At 42.1% G+C, this 17,205-nt stretch overlaps 2 protein-coding genes across 2 annotated transcripts; one reads left to right on the top strand and one right to left on the bottom strand.

The window, feature by feature from the left end:
• Positions 1–1,493: 1,493 nt before the first annotated feature.
• Positions 1,494–7,303, bottom strand: EXOC8 (exocyst complex component 8). Its single transcript, XM_024200703.1, has 2 exons — positions 5,686–7,303; positions 1,494–5,000 (listed from the first exon to the last, which is right to left on the bottom strand). Exons 1-2 carry the CDS (start codon positions 7,204–7,206, stop codon positions 4,392–4,394), a joined length of 2,130 nt encoding a protein of 709 aa, XP_024056471.1. The 5' UTR covers positions 7,207–7,303; the 3' UTR covers positions 1,494–4,391.
• A 254-nt stretch (positions 7,304–7,557) lies between these two features.
• On the top strand, positions 7,558–17,205 carry SPRTN (SprT-like N-terminal domain). Its single transcript, XM_024200704.2, has 5 exons — positions 7,558–7,916; positions 9,716–9,815; positions 10,688–10,816; positions 12,113–12,383; positions 13,556–17,205. The coding sequence occupies exons 1-5, from the start codon at positions 7,660–7,662 to the stop codon at positions 14,308–14,310; spliced, it is 1,512 nt and encodes a 503-aa protein (XP_024056472.1). The 5' UTR covers positions 7,558–7,659; the 3' UTR covers positions 14,311–17,205.

Genomic DNA, 17,205 nt, shown 5'->3' with positions numbered 1-17,205 from the left:
TGTACTGTCCTAAACAGTGCAACCGTACTGTTCGCCACCTGGCCCAAGCACTTCATTCTTAAGTTCCTTCAGAACTCTTGGTTGTATACCATGGTAGCCCTGGTGACTTGTTGCTCTTTATCTTACCAGTTTGTTCCTCTCCTCTTCTGACAATTCATTTCATCTAAAGCGTAGCACTGGGGTAGTAGGCATCTCTCCAATATCTTCTGTAGTGAAGACTGATACAAACAAATTATTTAGCTTCTCGGTAAAGATTTTATCTTCCTTAATGGCTCTCTCCACCCTGGTAGTCCTATGGATTCACCAATTTTCTGGCAGAGTTCCTGCTTCTGACATACATTAAAAATGTGTCTTTTTGATCTTCATTTGTTTGCTCTTTGCCTTCCTCATTTCTATGTTACCCCCTATTGTTTATGCTTTCTATTGGCTTCACCGGGGTTGGATTACCATTTTCTGAAAAATGCCTATTGAAATAACCTCTTGAAACTTATCACTTAATCATATTGGGTTTTATTTCCCAGCTTCCTTTTTGGTTTAAGGATTGTGTTTGCATTCTATGACTCTGTTATGGAATGGTTAAGAATAACAATTTTACATTCCTTAATATTGAGTTTAAAGCCCATTAGAGCAGCTTCCACATTTTTTTTAAATCTCCCTTTCCAACATTTAGTGTCACTGTCCTACATTTTCTTCTCACAGGATGTTGAACGTAATTACTTTGTGGTCACTATTATTTAGTGACACGACTACAGTTACTTCTTGAATCCATACTTGTGCATAACTTAGAACTATGTTGAGAACAGCCTCTACTCAATTCTAGAACTAGCTGTTCCAAGAAACAATCATTTAAGATGTTAAGAAATTGTTTCTCTACACTGTATCCTGTTATGTCAATTGCCTAGTCTGTATGCAAGAAACTGAACTGATACATTATTTAGTTGCCTCTTTCATCTACCTCAAAAGTGTGATCCAAGGCCCGCTGAAATCACTGGTAGTCTTACTATCGACATCAATAAACTTTGGATAAGGTCCTCAATAGCTTTTTTCTGATCAGGAGGCTGGTTCAACATTTCTATTCCCCTACTACAACACTTCTATTCATATGACTAGGAATTTGTATCCATACAAAGTCTAGTATATGGTCTCTCCACTCAGAAATGTTACGGCATTAAAGTATCTGAAACACATCAACTCCCATGAGTAAAAATGTCTTGACTATATGCAGACATTCACAATTTTATCAAAGCAGCTAAAGGAATTATCGAATTTTACACACAATGGCCTCTCAAAATGAAAAAATTCTAATAACAGAAATATGATTACTCCACTCCAAACCACCAAAATTGCAAAATTAGTATATCATCTGAATAGTTAATCCAAATACTAAACTAAAAATTGAACAATACTCTTCCTACCTGCATTTTATTTTAGGAAGAGAAAAGTGCTACCTAACAGTAGTGTAAGGAAATCTGAAATTTTATTTATTAAAAAGGGACTTTCAAAATATGTTTATTTTAATCATAACTATTTCAATTAGCGTACAAAGTGTGTGTTCAATTTAATTTATACATCACTTTTCTCAGCCATAATTTATTTTGCCCTACATAAATTCTCAGTCGTGACTTAAACAGAATCACAAGGTACAAAATATCAATGCTACCTAAAGTGGTTTAGACAGCCCAAACTCCATATGCAAAAATTAGTGTGAATTTATAGCAGCCAAGCAAATACAAGATTTGGTCAACAAAATCAAATGAAAGCCTGGATTTTCTGATCTGCTAAAGCCACTGGGCAGATTCTGCCTCTTATATCGGGTGCTTCCCAACCTCTGGCATAAAGAGGGAGCATATCAGGGGCAGGCTGGGGTCACATCACGGGCAGCAGAGGATGTGGCAGAGCTGAGGTCCACTACCCTCAATCCTCTGCTGGCAGTAAGGAATGTTACATCAGCAGCAACAACAGCATCAATTAGAAGAGGACACCCCTCCTACTCTATATTACTGGGAAGCTCTGAATCATGGTGCTGCAACCCTGCTCCTTACAGCAAGCCCTCAGATACAGTGAAGAATCAGAGCCTTAATATTTAGTCTGTTGAACTGCAACAAATTCAAATGAGCTTTAAGTCAATTATTCTGTACTCCTAAATGAAAGTGTTATCTTCAGGAGTGGGGTGGAAAAAAAGATAGAGAATATTTACCATTAAAAATAATAACCATAAAGGATGCTCTTTGGTTCTCTTTTATAACCAATATGAAAATGTTTCCCAAACTCATTAAGGCTGATGCATTTACCATGCACTGGTGTGCATTTCAAAGAAGATATCAGCTATAAAAAAAAAAAACCACCAAACTGCCCTGGTGAATTCTGCTTTTCAGGGTAATGCAATGAAGTAACCCCAGAACATGGATTTAAGAGGAATATTTGCCTGAGCAGTAACTCTCATTGTCCTAATTTGGCATAAAAGAAATACAATTATTTTAGTGGCCTTCAATTGCTTTCAACTAACTTAGACCATGGAACTGGTTCTTACACTGTAAAAATGCACTCTGTTTTTCATGAGACTTCAGTGCTGTCCAAGAGTCACCAGTGTGAGAACGAGCCATTAAATAAAGAGATGGAAATGTAGAAAAAAGGCTGGCTCTATATAAGCAGCTATTCACTTGCTTTTACTAGTTAAATGTTTTGCTACTATATGCTTTTATAAGGTGCCTATCACCACAAGTTGCTGAAGTTTCATTTAAAAGAGACAAGTTTAAAAGTGCACAAGTATGATTCTCATCTATGCCCAGTAAGAGCCTATTACGATTCTAATACAAAATTATTTGTAACAATATTGTTTTCTCATGATTAAGAAGATGGAAGGTTACAAGAAGAGGAAGCTGAGAAAAATCAGAAGACTGGGCAATAGTTTGAGTCTATAGTAAATTGCAAATTATTTTCAGAGACCTATATAGAATGAGATAGTAGTCACTGTTCAGATCCAAGTGAAGGGGCATCTACATAAAATACCCATGAAACGGGCACTCTAGTTGGCCGTCTCAGTAGTGAAACCAAGTAGATCAAAAAATCTTATTTCTGGCTGTGGTCCCTTCTACAACAGGGATAAAGGACATTGGCAGGATAGTGTATCTGTGGGGTGGATAAAGGATTTCAGATTTTCAGTGTAATCAAGCACACGTACTATGGTTTGGTGTTTGAAGAGGGGGAAGGTTGTAAAAAGACTGAAACAGGTAATTTTTATAATGAATTACTGTACTGCAGAAAGCAACACTAACAAATTTGCAGTAACAGCCATGTGGTAAATGTTTTTAAGAAGAACTACATAAGCGTCTTTCTCTTTATGAAAAACGTTTCTTCCTGTCTCTACCATCCATGCCCTTGCACAAGTGAAGCTGGAATGTAGTCTCCTAAACATGAAATAGTACTTTAATGATGACCTTCCTCCAACGTGCACAACTCAGTCTCATTTATGTTTTGAAACAAGAAGCCCTCTGTGCTATGGTTTCTACAGGGACATAGGGGATAGAAATGTAGTTATACCCACAGCTCAATAAACTACTCTGTGTGTGTCTGCGTCTGTGTGTAAGGGACCCACTCCTACTCCCACTGAAGTCAACAGAAAACCAAAGTAAATACATAACATTAAAAAAATTCTCCCAATTGCAATAAATAATCTTAGGTGTTCTTTCTAACAGTAGGTAGAGCATTTCTTCAGGGAGGTAGGATTTTTAAGTTGACAATGTCCTTTTGCTAAACTAGGTAAGGAAATGTTTTCTTTTTTAATAACATCTTTAATCTGAGAATCTTTTTTTGAAGAGACTATGTGCTCTCTGTAGTGCTGATTGCCTGTCTTGTTGTCAAGCAAATCTCTGCTTAAAGACTACCAGAGCGTGAATTCTGCAAATCCACAGAATTTACTCATGTTTGAAAGGTGGATGAGCTTCACAAAGAACCACACTCATGGAATGCTTCAAGTAAACCTAGCAATTATACTCCTTCGGGAATATGTTAATTTTTTTAAATCACACAATTCAAAATGTGATTAGAGATTATATTTTACTGCTATATGTAGTACAGGTATGTAGATAGTTCTACTAACATTTTATTTGACCCAAAGCAGAATGTAAAACATCACAACAAAGGCCACTAATGGGGAAAGGAGACATGCAATATAAGATTATATGACCCCAATGCTTTTTCTCCTTAATTATTTGATTTTTCTTTCCCTTCCTTGTCTTCAGATTTGGTTCATGAGTCTTTAGCTAAAACAAGGTTGCAGGTGGAATTTTGCAGCTTTCAGGGATTTGGAAAAGATTTACAAAATATATCTTCATAGACAACATTATTGATAAGTACACTGTAGACTTTTGAAGAGAACACACAGGTTTCATTTATACTACAGAAGTTGTACTTTCAGGATTTACACGCATCAGTCTTGAAGCATTTCTCAGCTCCTGTAGTTGCTTAGCTGGCTTTCCAACCCCTTCCTCAAACCTTTTCTCCACAACAGGAAGGACAGTTTCATAAAGAAAAGATGCATTCTGCCTGATGAATGCTTTCTTCTCAGGCTCCTGTTCACACCGTAAACTGTAATCGACATGCTGGACAGCCACAAGGATGATCTCCACTAGGCTTTCCAGTAGAACCATGTGCAGTTCTGGAAAATACAGCTTGAGTGCTTCCTCCAAGAAGGCCATAGTCTGCTTGGTAAAAGCCACCACAGTGTAGCTAAGGTTCACCCAGCAGTCATCACCAGTGTATTGGTCAAAACTGCTCATCCCACAGCTCCTCATCTCCTCTCTGAGTTTCCCCAGAGCCTCTGGGGTCATCAGGTTCATCCTTCTCCACATCTCTTCAGAGTTGCGATGCTTGGTGGCCTCAATGATGATATCTTTGTAGCTCTGCAAAGCTCCTTTGATATCCTTCACCAACAGGGCATGAATGATGAAAGTGAGGTCCAGCCCAATCTCGCTGAGCTGCTTGCAGTGCTCCTTCGCTACCTTCAATAATAAAATGTATTAATATTTATCTGGATATCTTATACCCTAAATGTTTTACAGACTAATTTAGTTAATCACCATGTTACCCTTAAAAGTAACAGCCCTATTTTATAGATATGAAAAATAAGGCAGAGATTAAATGTGTCTTAAAAAAAAAGAAACTGATTTTATATATTTATATTAGAAATGCAGATCTTTTCTGCCACAGAACACTACGGACAACTAGAGCAGTAATAGGATCATGTCATAAGAGCCTGAAAGCTAGGCAATTAAGTAATAATGGATTTTTAGTATTTTTTAAAAAACTTTTGTTAATCCATATTCAAATCCAATCCAATAAACTCTTTGGAGAAAGGCACATTCATATTTTAACAAATAAATCTTATCCCTTTAATTAAGATGTGAACGAGCTGACAAACTTTGCAATCTCCAATCAGTCTTTGGGCAAAATATAGGAAAACCAAACTTGGTATTGCTGATATTCACAGGATAAAAGACAAGCAGAAAAAAAAAAAAAAAACACACAACAAAAAAAGCCTTTCACACATCATAAAGAAGGACACTTTTCAGACCAAAGCCACAGAGGTAATCAGTAAGCGAACAAATATTAGAAATCAGAAGTTACTGGTTTCTTCCAGGAATGGGGTCAATTCACCAGACCATACTACCTTCCTTACACACTTACCTTTACACACTCAGCAGCAGTGGACAAGCTCTCTTTACTGTCGAATACTTGCTTGCTAAAGGCATCTACAAACATCCTCATAGCCGAGCGGGCCCACACAATGAAGGCAGAGTAGCAGCCACTGTTGCCAGCAAAGTCTGTCTCAAACTCCCTGGCAGTCTCTAGCAGGCTGGTAAAAAAGACATGGCAAAGCTTGTGGATGTAGAGCAGAGTAGCACCCTCAATGCGCAGTTGACGGATGGCTGTGTGTACCGCAGCTGCCCTGTTCTTCAAGAAAAGCTCACATGCCTTGGTGGACTGGCCCAAGCGAATGAGCTGGGACACAGCCCGGCGAGTGGCCCTAGGACCACCTCGTAATGACCGATCTGGAGATAGCTCAAACACCAGCACATCGGTGAGCTGCCTGACTCGCTCATCTACCTTGGCTCGAAGCTCCCTCACTGGCTGGCTCACGGCCTTGTATCCCAAATACTCATTCAGCTTATCCAACAGGTCCACTGCCCCCTCAAAATCTCTCTGGGCAATGCAGACATCTAGGTCTTCAGGCAACTCCTGGATCCACTCCAGGGACAAATCTACTGTCTCTTCCTCAGGTGGGGGTTCCTTTTCATCTTCTTGGTCAAAGGGATTGGCGGTCTCAGGAGGTGGGGGAGCAGCCCGTGGCAGGGCCTCCTGCTCCAACCTCAGCTTCTCACTGAGGGCGCGGTTCCGCTTGGTCTCCTCCAGCACCTCCAGCCACTCCTTCTTGATCTTGGCATTCTCGGCCTGGAAGATGCGGCTCTCGGGAAACATGAGCAGCTTGAACATGTCCTTCATGGGCGGATTGTCCTTGACATTGATCACAGCCAACCCTTCCAGGGGGTAGAGAGCATCGTAGCGGTAGGCTCCACGCCGGTTGGGCAGCCAGGTGGCCACCAGCAGGCAGTCGTTCATGAGGAAGGCGTGCACCCGCTGGATCTGCGCCATGTGGTCGGCGTCGTACTCCACCAGGTCCCCGTTGTAGACGAGGTACTTGCCGGGGCTCTCGGGGAGCAGGTCCCGGCAGCCCTCCACCTTCTCCAGCAGGGTGGTGAGCGTACGCTGCCGCCCCTCCTCGCTGGCGGCGGCCTCCTTGGCCGAGAGGGGAAGGAAGGGGTTGCTGTGGGGGTCGGCGGCGGCGCGGCGGGCGCCCAGGGCGGGGTCGTCGCGGTCGGCCTGCAGCAGCAGGGCCTGGGTGACGGCCTCCATGATGCCCTTCTGCTCGGTGAGGATGTGGCTGAGCTGGTACATCTCGCTCTCCAGGTAGCTGATCTCGCGCGCCGTCTCGATGAACTGGCGGTAGTTCTGGTAGACGTTGCGCTTGAGGCTCTGCGCCGTCTCCTCGCTCAGCGCCTGGATGCGCTGCCGGTGCTCCTGCAGGTCCCGGTCCCCGTCCGACTGCTGCGACAGCTGCTTCACGTACTCGCCCGCCGCGAAGCCCCCCGACTCCAGCTGCCGCCGCAGCCGGCTCCCGCCCACGCCCTCACTCAGCGGCAGCGCCATCGGTACCGCCAGCAGGGAGGCCGCAAGCCCCGACACACCGAGAGCGGAAGACAGTGACAGCAGATACGGCACTGGTGCTACTGCGCCTGCGCTGGGAAAGGGCGCATGCGCCAGGATTGCGCGCCAGCTACTGCGGCATATTGCGCATGCGCCTGGAAAGCGTTGAAGGCGTAATATTCCTGCGTCAGAAGCTGTACTGCGCAAGCGCTGATTGAGGGGGCTGTAAAGTTGAGTGTGGGACGCTATGGGCGCACGCGCAAAAGGAAAGTGGTAGAATACGCATGTGCTGAGAAGTGGGCAGCAGGAGGCAGCTGTATTGCGCATGCGCCAGAATCCGAGTCAACGGTTGCCGGTTGGGAGCCTGAAGGGCTTGCACAGTGCACTTCCGGCCTGCGCTCCTTCGCGGCAGCGGCCGAGCCAGCGCGGCGGGGCAGTTCAGCGAGCTGCTCCTCGATGGACGGAGACTTCCTGCTGGCGCTGCGGTTACAGGCGCAGTGGGAGGAAGAGGAAGCGGCGGCGGCGGCAGCGGCCTGTAGCGAGTCCCCGCCCGGCTCCGCAGCGCCGCCGCGGCCGCTCTCCGTGGTGGACGAGGCCTGGGAGCTGCTGGACCCGAGCCCCGACGTACGCGGCCTCTTCGTGCAGTTCAACGAGACGCTGTTCTGGGGGAAGCTGGCGGCCGTGGCGGTGACGTGGAGCCCGCGCATGACGCTGTACGGTAACGGCTGCGGGCGGCTGGGGAGCGGTCCGGCGGCGGGGCTCGGGCGCTGCGGGACCGCGCTGCCGGGGGCGGAGGGAGCAGGAGCGACCGGCCGCGCTGCTCCCAGAAACTTGCGGCTCCGGTTAAAGCGCGATCGCCGCTGCCGGCAGACGGGAGGGGGTCTCGGGGGCCCTTGGATCGCTACCTCGGGAACTTCGCTGGGGAACTGGTTCAAACTATCAGGCTATGGCTACACTTGCAGATGTAGCGCGCTGGGAGTTAAACCAGCCCGGGGAAAGCGCAGCGGGGAAAGCGCTGCCCTGTGTTTACACTGTCAGCTGCAAGCGCAGTGGCGGGGCCACATTAGCAGCTCTTGTAAGGCCACAGAGAGCAGTGCATTGTGGTAGCTATCCCAGTGTGCAAGTGGCTGCAGCGTGCTTTTCAAATGGGTGAGGGGTGGTGGAGTCTGACAGGGAGTGTGTTGTGTGCATGTGGGAGGAGCGACTATGTTTTGGGGGCAGAGTGTGTCAGCATGCTGTCTTGTAAGTTCAGACAGCGCAGGGGGAAACCCTGACATCACCCCCCTTGCCCCTCTCTCACAGGCTGCCAGGCCAGGGGGCAGCAGCATTCCACAGTAATAGTTGCTTTGTGTCCCAGAGCAGATAAGCAAGCTGGCTGTCAGAAACAGAGCTTTGAAAGGGGATATATGCATGCCTGCAGCCCAGTTCAAAACAATGCCAGAGAGGCCACTTGACTTCAGGAAATTATGGGATGTTTCCGGAGGCCATTCACAGTGCAGTAATGCAACATGTCGTCCACATTGACACCTGTGTGTTTCAGCCAGGGTGCAGCAAGCTCTATGCTTCTCTTGGAGGTGGATTACCGGGGCGCTCCAGTCGTGGGGTCCAGATGCTCGAAGTGCCTTGCCAGTGTTAGGGCACCCAGGGCTGATTTAATGCGCTCTAACTTGCAAGTATAGCCAAGCTCTCAGAAACTGATCTGCTCCTGGAGGGGGCGATGTGGGGAGAAACCCGCCACATGTCTGCAAAGGCAGAGGGCGCCTCCTGGGCCTACAGGCAGGTCACTGAGCCAGCAGAGAGAGATGTGGAGAGGATGTGGCTGGGCCTTTCAGACAGACTTCTGTCAGCAGCGCCCCACGAGGTGGTGTATAATGATGAGGTGCGAGGTCAGGTGCTGGTGTCTCTCTAGCAGCTCACTTGGAATAGTTAATTCCTATTACCTCTGCTCAGGACGTGACCTGTTCAGTGACATCATGTGTCACACTCTACTGACTGGACACTTACAAACTGAAAATCCCTCCTTGGCTTCACACACCAGAAACGTGTTTCCCACTAGAGTAGGTAAACCTGGCGGGGCATTATAACAGGCTGTACAGTAAGTACTGTTAGTCTGTGTGTGGTAAACTCAAGATGTGTATGTCTGCATATTACACTTACTATAAGATGTAGCTCTTCTGTTTTGTTTTCACCAAATGTTTGTTTTGAAAGATTTCAGAAAAGGGAAACTCAAGTGAAAGCAGTAGCAATACTGTATATTCATATGTTTTAGGACTATTTTAGAAGAAATTTTTTTGCCATTTCCTAGTTTGTACTGTAAAATTATTGATTAAACTCTGGATAATTCTTGCTTTTTGGACTTTAGCAATGTTGTGTTCTTTGAAGAGTTGTTAAAAATTCTTGGTTTACTTGGCAATGTTAAGAGGATCAGTATTTGTGTATTTAATTCTCAGTTCTGCTCCACCAGCTACAAAAACAAATAGAAGTCTACCTTCTGCTTATTTTTCTTTTTAAGATGTGCTGGAGTGTGCAGCTATGAAGGAAGAGGTGGGATGTGTTCCATCCGCCTTAGTGAGCCACTCTTAAAGCTAAGACCAAGAAAGGATCTTGTAGAGGTATTTTAAGACATTTCATCTATGTGTAAACTTACTGAAGTGTATCCTATCTTAAATTTTGCACTGGAATTCGTAATGCACAATGTCATCTAGATTATAAAATAGTCTTTGCTTTGATAAGAAACTTGTATTAATTGCTTACTGGTGGTTGTCTACCATAATTTTGCATACTTAATCTCAGTCATAATTTTTCTGAAGTGACATCCTTATGGGTAAGGCCCAAAGTCATCCACCCATCTTACTCCCAAAAATAGGAAAAATATTTTTGAGGGATTTAAAATATCCCCTTCCTTAATGTTAAAAATGTAAAGTTGGTTTCAGAATGCCAAATAAAATTATTTCAATTCAATCTCTTGGCTGAGCAGCCCAGTAACACAAAAACTAGGATGAAGGATTTGATCATACATGTAAGTTTCATGCTGTTCCTCAGTTCTTTGCCAGTTCTGTTGTTTTGAGCTGGTTGGAAATTAAAGTTGGACAAGATTCCTGTTCTGAAGTGCTCAGAATCTGCATCCCATTGCTGGCTCACAAGCATCACTTTTCTCCTGGGGAAATAATTTTTTTAAAAAAGCCTAATTCAGGGGAGATCAGATTTTGAATATGTCATTCTTCATAGTAATGTCCCTTTGAATGCCCTTTAGGACATATGGAGAGAATGTGTGGATTTTGCAGTTTGGAGACAGGATGATTTTTAGCAGAAAGTTGTTATTGTATTCTTATGACCCATACAAATTTTATTTCCATGCATTTGCAATCTAAGTATCAAGATGCATAGAAAGTAGTAAAGCCAAAACGAGCTATTAGCTATATTTTAAAATAATATATCTCATGTTTTTCAAAAACATCTAGCAATTAAATGATTTTTGTTTCAGACACTCTTACATGAAATGATTCATGCCCTATTATTTGTCACTAACAATGACAAAGACCGTGAATCCCATGGGCCAGAGTTTTGCAAACACATGCGTCGTATCAATCGCCTGACTGGAGCCAATGTTACAGTAAGTCATTTTTACTTAACAAAATACAATCTAGAAAATTTAAACTATATTTTCTATTCAGGTACTATGTAACTGGATATTTCAAATACAGTATGATAAATATGTTGGCATTTATTGTTAGCAAGTCCATAGCTGGTATGAACAGCTTTGGGTAGAGAGAGCTTTGTACCAGCTGCACTAGTTATGGGAGGCCGGGGAGCAAGCAGGTTGAGGAGAGTGCAGTAAAACCTGTTTGGGAATATGTAACTTTTTTTATTTTATTAAAATAATATATAAATATTTTTTTTAAATACGGTATCTCTGGAGCCATTTTGGTTGAATATTTGTTTTTAAACTTTTAGTGTTATGAACTCTTTTAAAGGAAAAAGACTTCAACTTCAGAATACAATTTGGGAACTAAAAATCCAGTTTACTTTTAAGACTTAATAAAAGAGAGACTGTTGGGTTAACCGAAAATTTTTTATTTTAAAGCTCACATCTATGTTATTACTAATGCCTTTGATAAATATGTTAAGTTTTGAATAAAACTCCAATTTACATTTTATTATTACGTTTCCTCCTCCATATTTTTTCTTTTTAGAAAATGAAAACCAAATCATCAGTTTCTTTTGTTCATAGTCAGAACTTGATATTTTACTTCCTGGTTTTCACATATTCTTACTGTAGTGCACTGATTGGGAGCAAACAGCAGTTGCAGATAGGGCTTTTTAATGAATTCAAACAAAATATCCAGCAAAAATTTCTATTGGTCTTAAGTTTTATAAAAGCCTTGTTTTTACAGTATCTAAATTTGGGGCCAAATTTGACCCAACAGTTTTCCTTTAGCTGAATAATAATAATAATAGATAACATTAAAATTCAAGAAGATTCTGTACTCCAGTTACTAACTTAACGATGCAAGGAGGGGAGTTGATTTATTCCTCAGCCTAGGTGCAGAATAAAGCTTCATGAAAGGGAAACAAGCATTGATCCATCATTGCTTAATATCTCTTAGTGCACAGAGTGCTAGTTAATATTTAATGGTTATTAGTATGCAAGACTGTGCTGTCCATATATCAGGCTTTTTTATTTTTGGAGGGAGGGAAAAATTATACTTATTTGAAAGTGGTTTCTATGCATACAGTAGGCTCTCTGCTAGCAGGTAAATCATGTGCTGTTTTCCTCCTGGCTCTCTGAGGATTTTCCCCATGAGTATCAGTAGTAAGTAGTTAAAGAATGCTAGCACATCTCAAACACGTAGAGTTGAATGATTAATATGAAATAGAAATGACTGTTGTGTTTTTGTTTTACGCTTAGATTTATCACGACTTTCATGATGAGGTGGATTCATATCGCCAACACTGGTGGCGATGTAATGGCCCATGTCAGAGTAGAAAACCTTATTATGGATATGTGAAACGTGCAATGAATAGGGCACCCTCTGCGCGAGACTTCTGGTGGTCTGACCACCAACAGACCTGTGGAGGCACATTCTCAAAAGTAAAGGAGCCAGAGAACTATTCTAAAAAAGGCAAGGAGAAAACCCAGCTAGCCAAGCTTTCAAACTCTCAGCCATCTGATACCAAAGGTATGTGACTCTTTCACTTTTCTTCCCTTCAGACCCACTCCTGCCCTATACAGTACTCCAACAAATGCAAATAGATCAAATACTGGAGAAATTGAGTATTAAGATTTTCTGTAATGTTGAATTTGGTTCACATGTTTTTTTAATGCTGGTGTTCCATTAAAGTTATAGCATAGCTAAAGGTCTGTGCAGCGCTATGTGGTCATCAATATTTTTGCTCTAAAAATATGAAGGACCAAATAAATAACTCAGATTTCTGGATTTACCTGTGATCTGTCTTACTATTAGCGAATCATAATTAAAATCACAGCACCTGGCCATTCAAAGGGACGCAGCTTATGAAAATGTCATTCCATCAGTATTAACTTTCATCCCAGAATTTTAAGCAGAAAACTTGTTATGCAGCCATGGCCCTGTGTATTTCAGGGCCACAGAACTTGTAGCAGAATCTTCACCCTGCACAGTAAAATTAAAGGCTTAGGTTCTACAATACTATTAGAAGTTTCTTGTCCTTATCATTGTGAGGAGAGCCTGCTAAGCAATGTTATCTTTCTGAATCTGTAACCAGACAGAATTAATATGAATTAACCACCTTATTTATCGCAGGGGGTTGCTAATTCCTGAAAATGAGTGTAAAATTTCAGTATTCATTATTTCACAGGTGATGACTTTAGCAGAAACCTTTAGCTAATATGATTAATCCACAATCCCCACCTCTCTCCCACCTGCTAAGTGGTACAACTGTCCTCTATCCAGCTTCCAAAATCAACATTTTCTCCCCAGCCCCACACTTGACAACTATTGATGCATTACTTCATTATCAATATGAAAATATACAATATATTAGACTGAAATATGGTGACAGCATAAAATTGAATATAAAAAACAGGAAGGGTACTGTATTGATCATATATATTTCCTGCTTATATTAATTAAAAAGCTCCTTTTTATTTAAATCAAGCTGCTGCAAAAGTTTGTCTGCCACACGAGTGTGTCAGAATTTGGGGGATCTTACCACAGAATTTAGCTCCAGCCTGCTGTGAAATAACAGTCTAGTATTCAAGTCCCATTTTAACTTCTTAGAAGTTCAAACAGCAAGTTGTTTAGTTAACAGACTTGATACTGAGCAAATGTAGTAGATTAGAACAAAGTTACTAATCACTCCTCTTTTGCAGGAAGGATACATGGAGGTGATATACGAAGCCTAATTCCTTTTAGTGGAAAGGGATATCAGCTTGGAGGAGCAGGCCTTTGGTCCTCCGAGAGTCACAAAAGTTCCAACAACAGTATTAAGGGCAGAGAAATACCCAGTCCACAATGTTATTCAGCAGCTGGAACTGCAAGATCAGTTCCTAAAAATGAACTAAAATTTGAACCAAACATATTCAGTACCAGCATTTCCCATCCAGTTTTTACTGATAGCTCCAAGCATAAAAACAGCTTTGCTTTGAACCACAAGTTTCCTAAAATATCTGTCGCTAATACAAAAGCTTACAGGAATGTTGATGGGTCGCCTGTTAAAATTCCTCCTGTTAATGGAGGAAATTTGAACCAAAGTCCTACAAACGCTAAGTCGGTTTTTCCATCTTTTAATGAGACACCAAAACGAACTTCCTTTGGACAAGCTGAGACAACTCCAAGATCCTGGGTTTCATCCCAGGGAAATAGCAGCTTTGAAAGTGATGGTATACCACAGAAACGGCCAAAAATGGAAGACAAATCTGCCTTTGTAAACTACTTTATAAAGAGAGAGAGTACTGATGGCACTTTTAGAACTAGTACTCCTCTAAAAAGCAATGCTGAACCAACAGTGTCCTCTGAACGTTGTAGTTCTGCTGTTAGTCAGGATAAAAAAGTTAGTTGTCCTGTTTGCCAGACCGAGGTTTTGGAAACCAAAATAAATGAACATCTAGACTCTTGTCTGACATAACCTTTGAAATGCAATCTAACAATTAAGTGCTAAGAATTGTTTGAAATCTTCAAATTACATTGCTCAGGGTTTATCCAGTTATGATTGTTGTCATGTGCCTGTACACTGGCCTGTATTGTCCAAGCTGGAAACTTTCCTATATGTGTAAAGTGGAGTCTGAATTTCAGCATGAAGGGAGGGCAATTCTGATTTTTTGGAGTTACAGGTTAGGATCTGATTTATATACTCTCACGGTGCTTGTTTCCCAAAATTGCCTAAGGCTATATGTACACTACCAAGCCTACATCAGCAAATATATATGCCAGCACAGGTGACAGAAGGAGGAATTCTGTTGGTGTGGGAAAAGCGCCTCCCTGAACGATTTTAGCTGTGCCAACAGAAGCCCTCTTCTGTCCGTATAGCTGTGGTCTATGTCGGTGGTATAGTTCTAATAAGTGTGTCGCTATGAGAGACAGTTATTCTACACCCCGACCAACATAGCTATGTCGGTATAAAGTCGGAAGTGTAGACCAGGCCAAATACACTCCTGATTTTAGTAAATGCAATTGTGGTTGGGTTACATTTTTACTGCAGAACCTAAGTATGTCTCCTCCCATGGTAATACTTACTAAATTCTGAAATCTTAGATGAGTTCTAAAAGCAGCTTAACATTTTTAACCATGTTTTGTCTTTTTGTACTTCTCCTTGGTCCCCAAAATGTTCTTTAACTTACCCCTGGCCACCTTTAAATTTAACTTCTAAACTGTCCCCTTCCACATACACGGATACCAACTTATCAGTTTACCACAATGAAAATGTGTTAATGGGCATTTTTTATATTATTATAACACCAAATATTGTGTTTTGGCCACAGCTACCAACTCTCCAGAGATCAGTTTCACCCAAAACTTTTTAAAGGGCAGGTAGGAATGAGGGTGGAATTAGATTCAAATTATGGCTATGTCCACATTGCCAGCGAGGGGTGTGATTTCCCCTGCTCATGTACACATACTCGCTCTAGCTCTCTTCAATACATACCCACTAGTTTCAGGTGGGTAGGCACTCAGCTCAGCCATATCTCTGCTGCTGCTACCTGTTACTGCAGCTACATTGCTATTTATATTTGCACTAGTTGGATGAGAGTGCAAGTACGTATACACAACCAGGGGAATCACACCTCTCGCTGGCAGTGTAGACATAGTTTGTCTTCATCAAAAATGGGGAGCAGCTTAGAAGTTTAAAAAAAAATACAAGAAGTCTGTTTTAGTATAATCTTGAGTAAGTGAAAGCATGGGTAGAAAATTAGTGATATGGGAGGGATTCTAGATACTTAATACTGCTTGGTGCATTTGAATAAGCATTAGGCTGTAGATTTAAGGACCTATTAGCGATACATATTGGGTTTTGAAGCATTGGTTAAGAGGGACAGGAATAGGAGCTGAGGAATTTAAACATCCTTATAGTGTTACGGCATAAGATTATTAATTTTTGTTTGGCCACTTTGGCTTGTTTTTAATGTGCATTGTTGGCATGCAGGCAGTAACAGCTAATTCATGGTCCAACAATTTCCGCTTTTTTCCTTCTCTCCCTCGCACTGGCCTTGCTGCTTATATTGACACTTCAGTGGCTTTCACACAGTCCAAGAATGTGTAGTATGCATTTCTGTATATTTGAACCCTAAAGGCTAAAACCACCAAGAGTAAAAATAGGGGTGAGTACAAGTAGCAAAACTAGAAGACATTGTCATATCACTAGTCCTGCCACAGAATTCTAACTGAAGACCTGAATTTAAATGAAGATTTCCAATTGAATTCACATTCCAGAAAGGCATCAGATTGCAATCAGTGGCAGAGCTTTGCTTCGCTTCCTTACCAGCCTAATTAATAGTTCAGTCAATATATGCTAACAGCATTCTATTACATGTTATGAATACCAAGTAAGATGTATAAAGCCTACTGAAATGTCTACAGTTCTGTTGGTGCATTAAAGATATTTAACTGACTGGTTTGTAGGTGACTTGAGCAATACTTTCACAGTTTAAACTAGCTTTCCAGACAAACATATTATACACTAGGTTGATTTTTGTACTGCTGGTAGGTATATAGGGTGGCTATGATGCAGACAAAAGTGTAAATACAGGTTGTCTTGTTATAAATGTAACGTGGTTTACAGTTGACTTCCTCTGAAATGAGGAATAAACAGATCAGACAGTTATGGAATTTGACCAGTGCTAACTAATATCTGGTTTCAAAGTATAGGAAAAAAAATCCCTAAGAATGCATAGAATGTACATGTTTTTTTGTAGAAACTGCATTTTAAAATACTGACATTACAGAAATGTTTTAATAACCTTAACAAAAATGTCTTGCATATTCTGAATAAATCATGATGCTGAACCTTGGGTGGTTAAGTCTGGTTTTCACATGGCTGTCAATGACCATCTTTTTTGCTCTTTAGACACAATTGTACAACAATAGTCACTTTTAACAGTTTACTCCAACATCTGCACAACCTTCCCTTCTTAACTACCCCACAAACCCAAACCTTGCTATGGAATGATATTTACTCCTGGGGGGATTCTGTGCCACTGCACATGTACGCAGAGTTCATGTCCCCTGCAGCTTTCTTTGTTTCCCTGCAGAAAAATGATTTCTGAAGGCAAAGCAAAGGGAAGCCATAAGAGCGCTCATGCACCCCTCCATGGGTGCGTCAATTTGGGCATCCGGAGTAGCCGGGGGAGATGTAAATCACTGCCAGAGAAGTGGTGGTAGAGGAGGGGGAGTGGGACTATGCGAGCGAGCGACTCTGTCACTCGCTATCACAATGGTCCTGGTGTGGAGGGGCCAGGCTTCAGGGTGTTTCTGAGGAGGTAGGTGTGGGCTGGCCCTGGCCCCCTCAGGCAGAGCAGAATGTTAA

This window comes from Terrapene carolina, unplaced genomic scaffold (assembly GCF_002925995.2).
Source record: "Terrapene carolina triunguis isolate 2854851 unplaced genomic scaffold, T_m_triunguis-2.0 Scaffold85, whole genome shotgun sequence".
Classification (NCBI taxonomy): Eukaryota; Metazoa; Chordata; order Testudines; family Emydidae; genus Terrapene; species Terrapene triunguis.
Note: the sequence above shows the minus strand (reverse complement) of the source record. Positions and strands in the feature narration are given on the sequence as shown.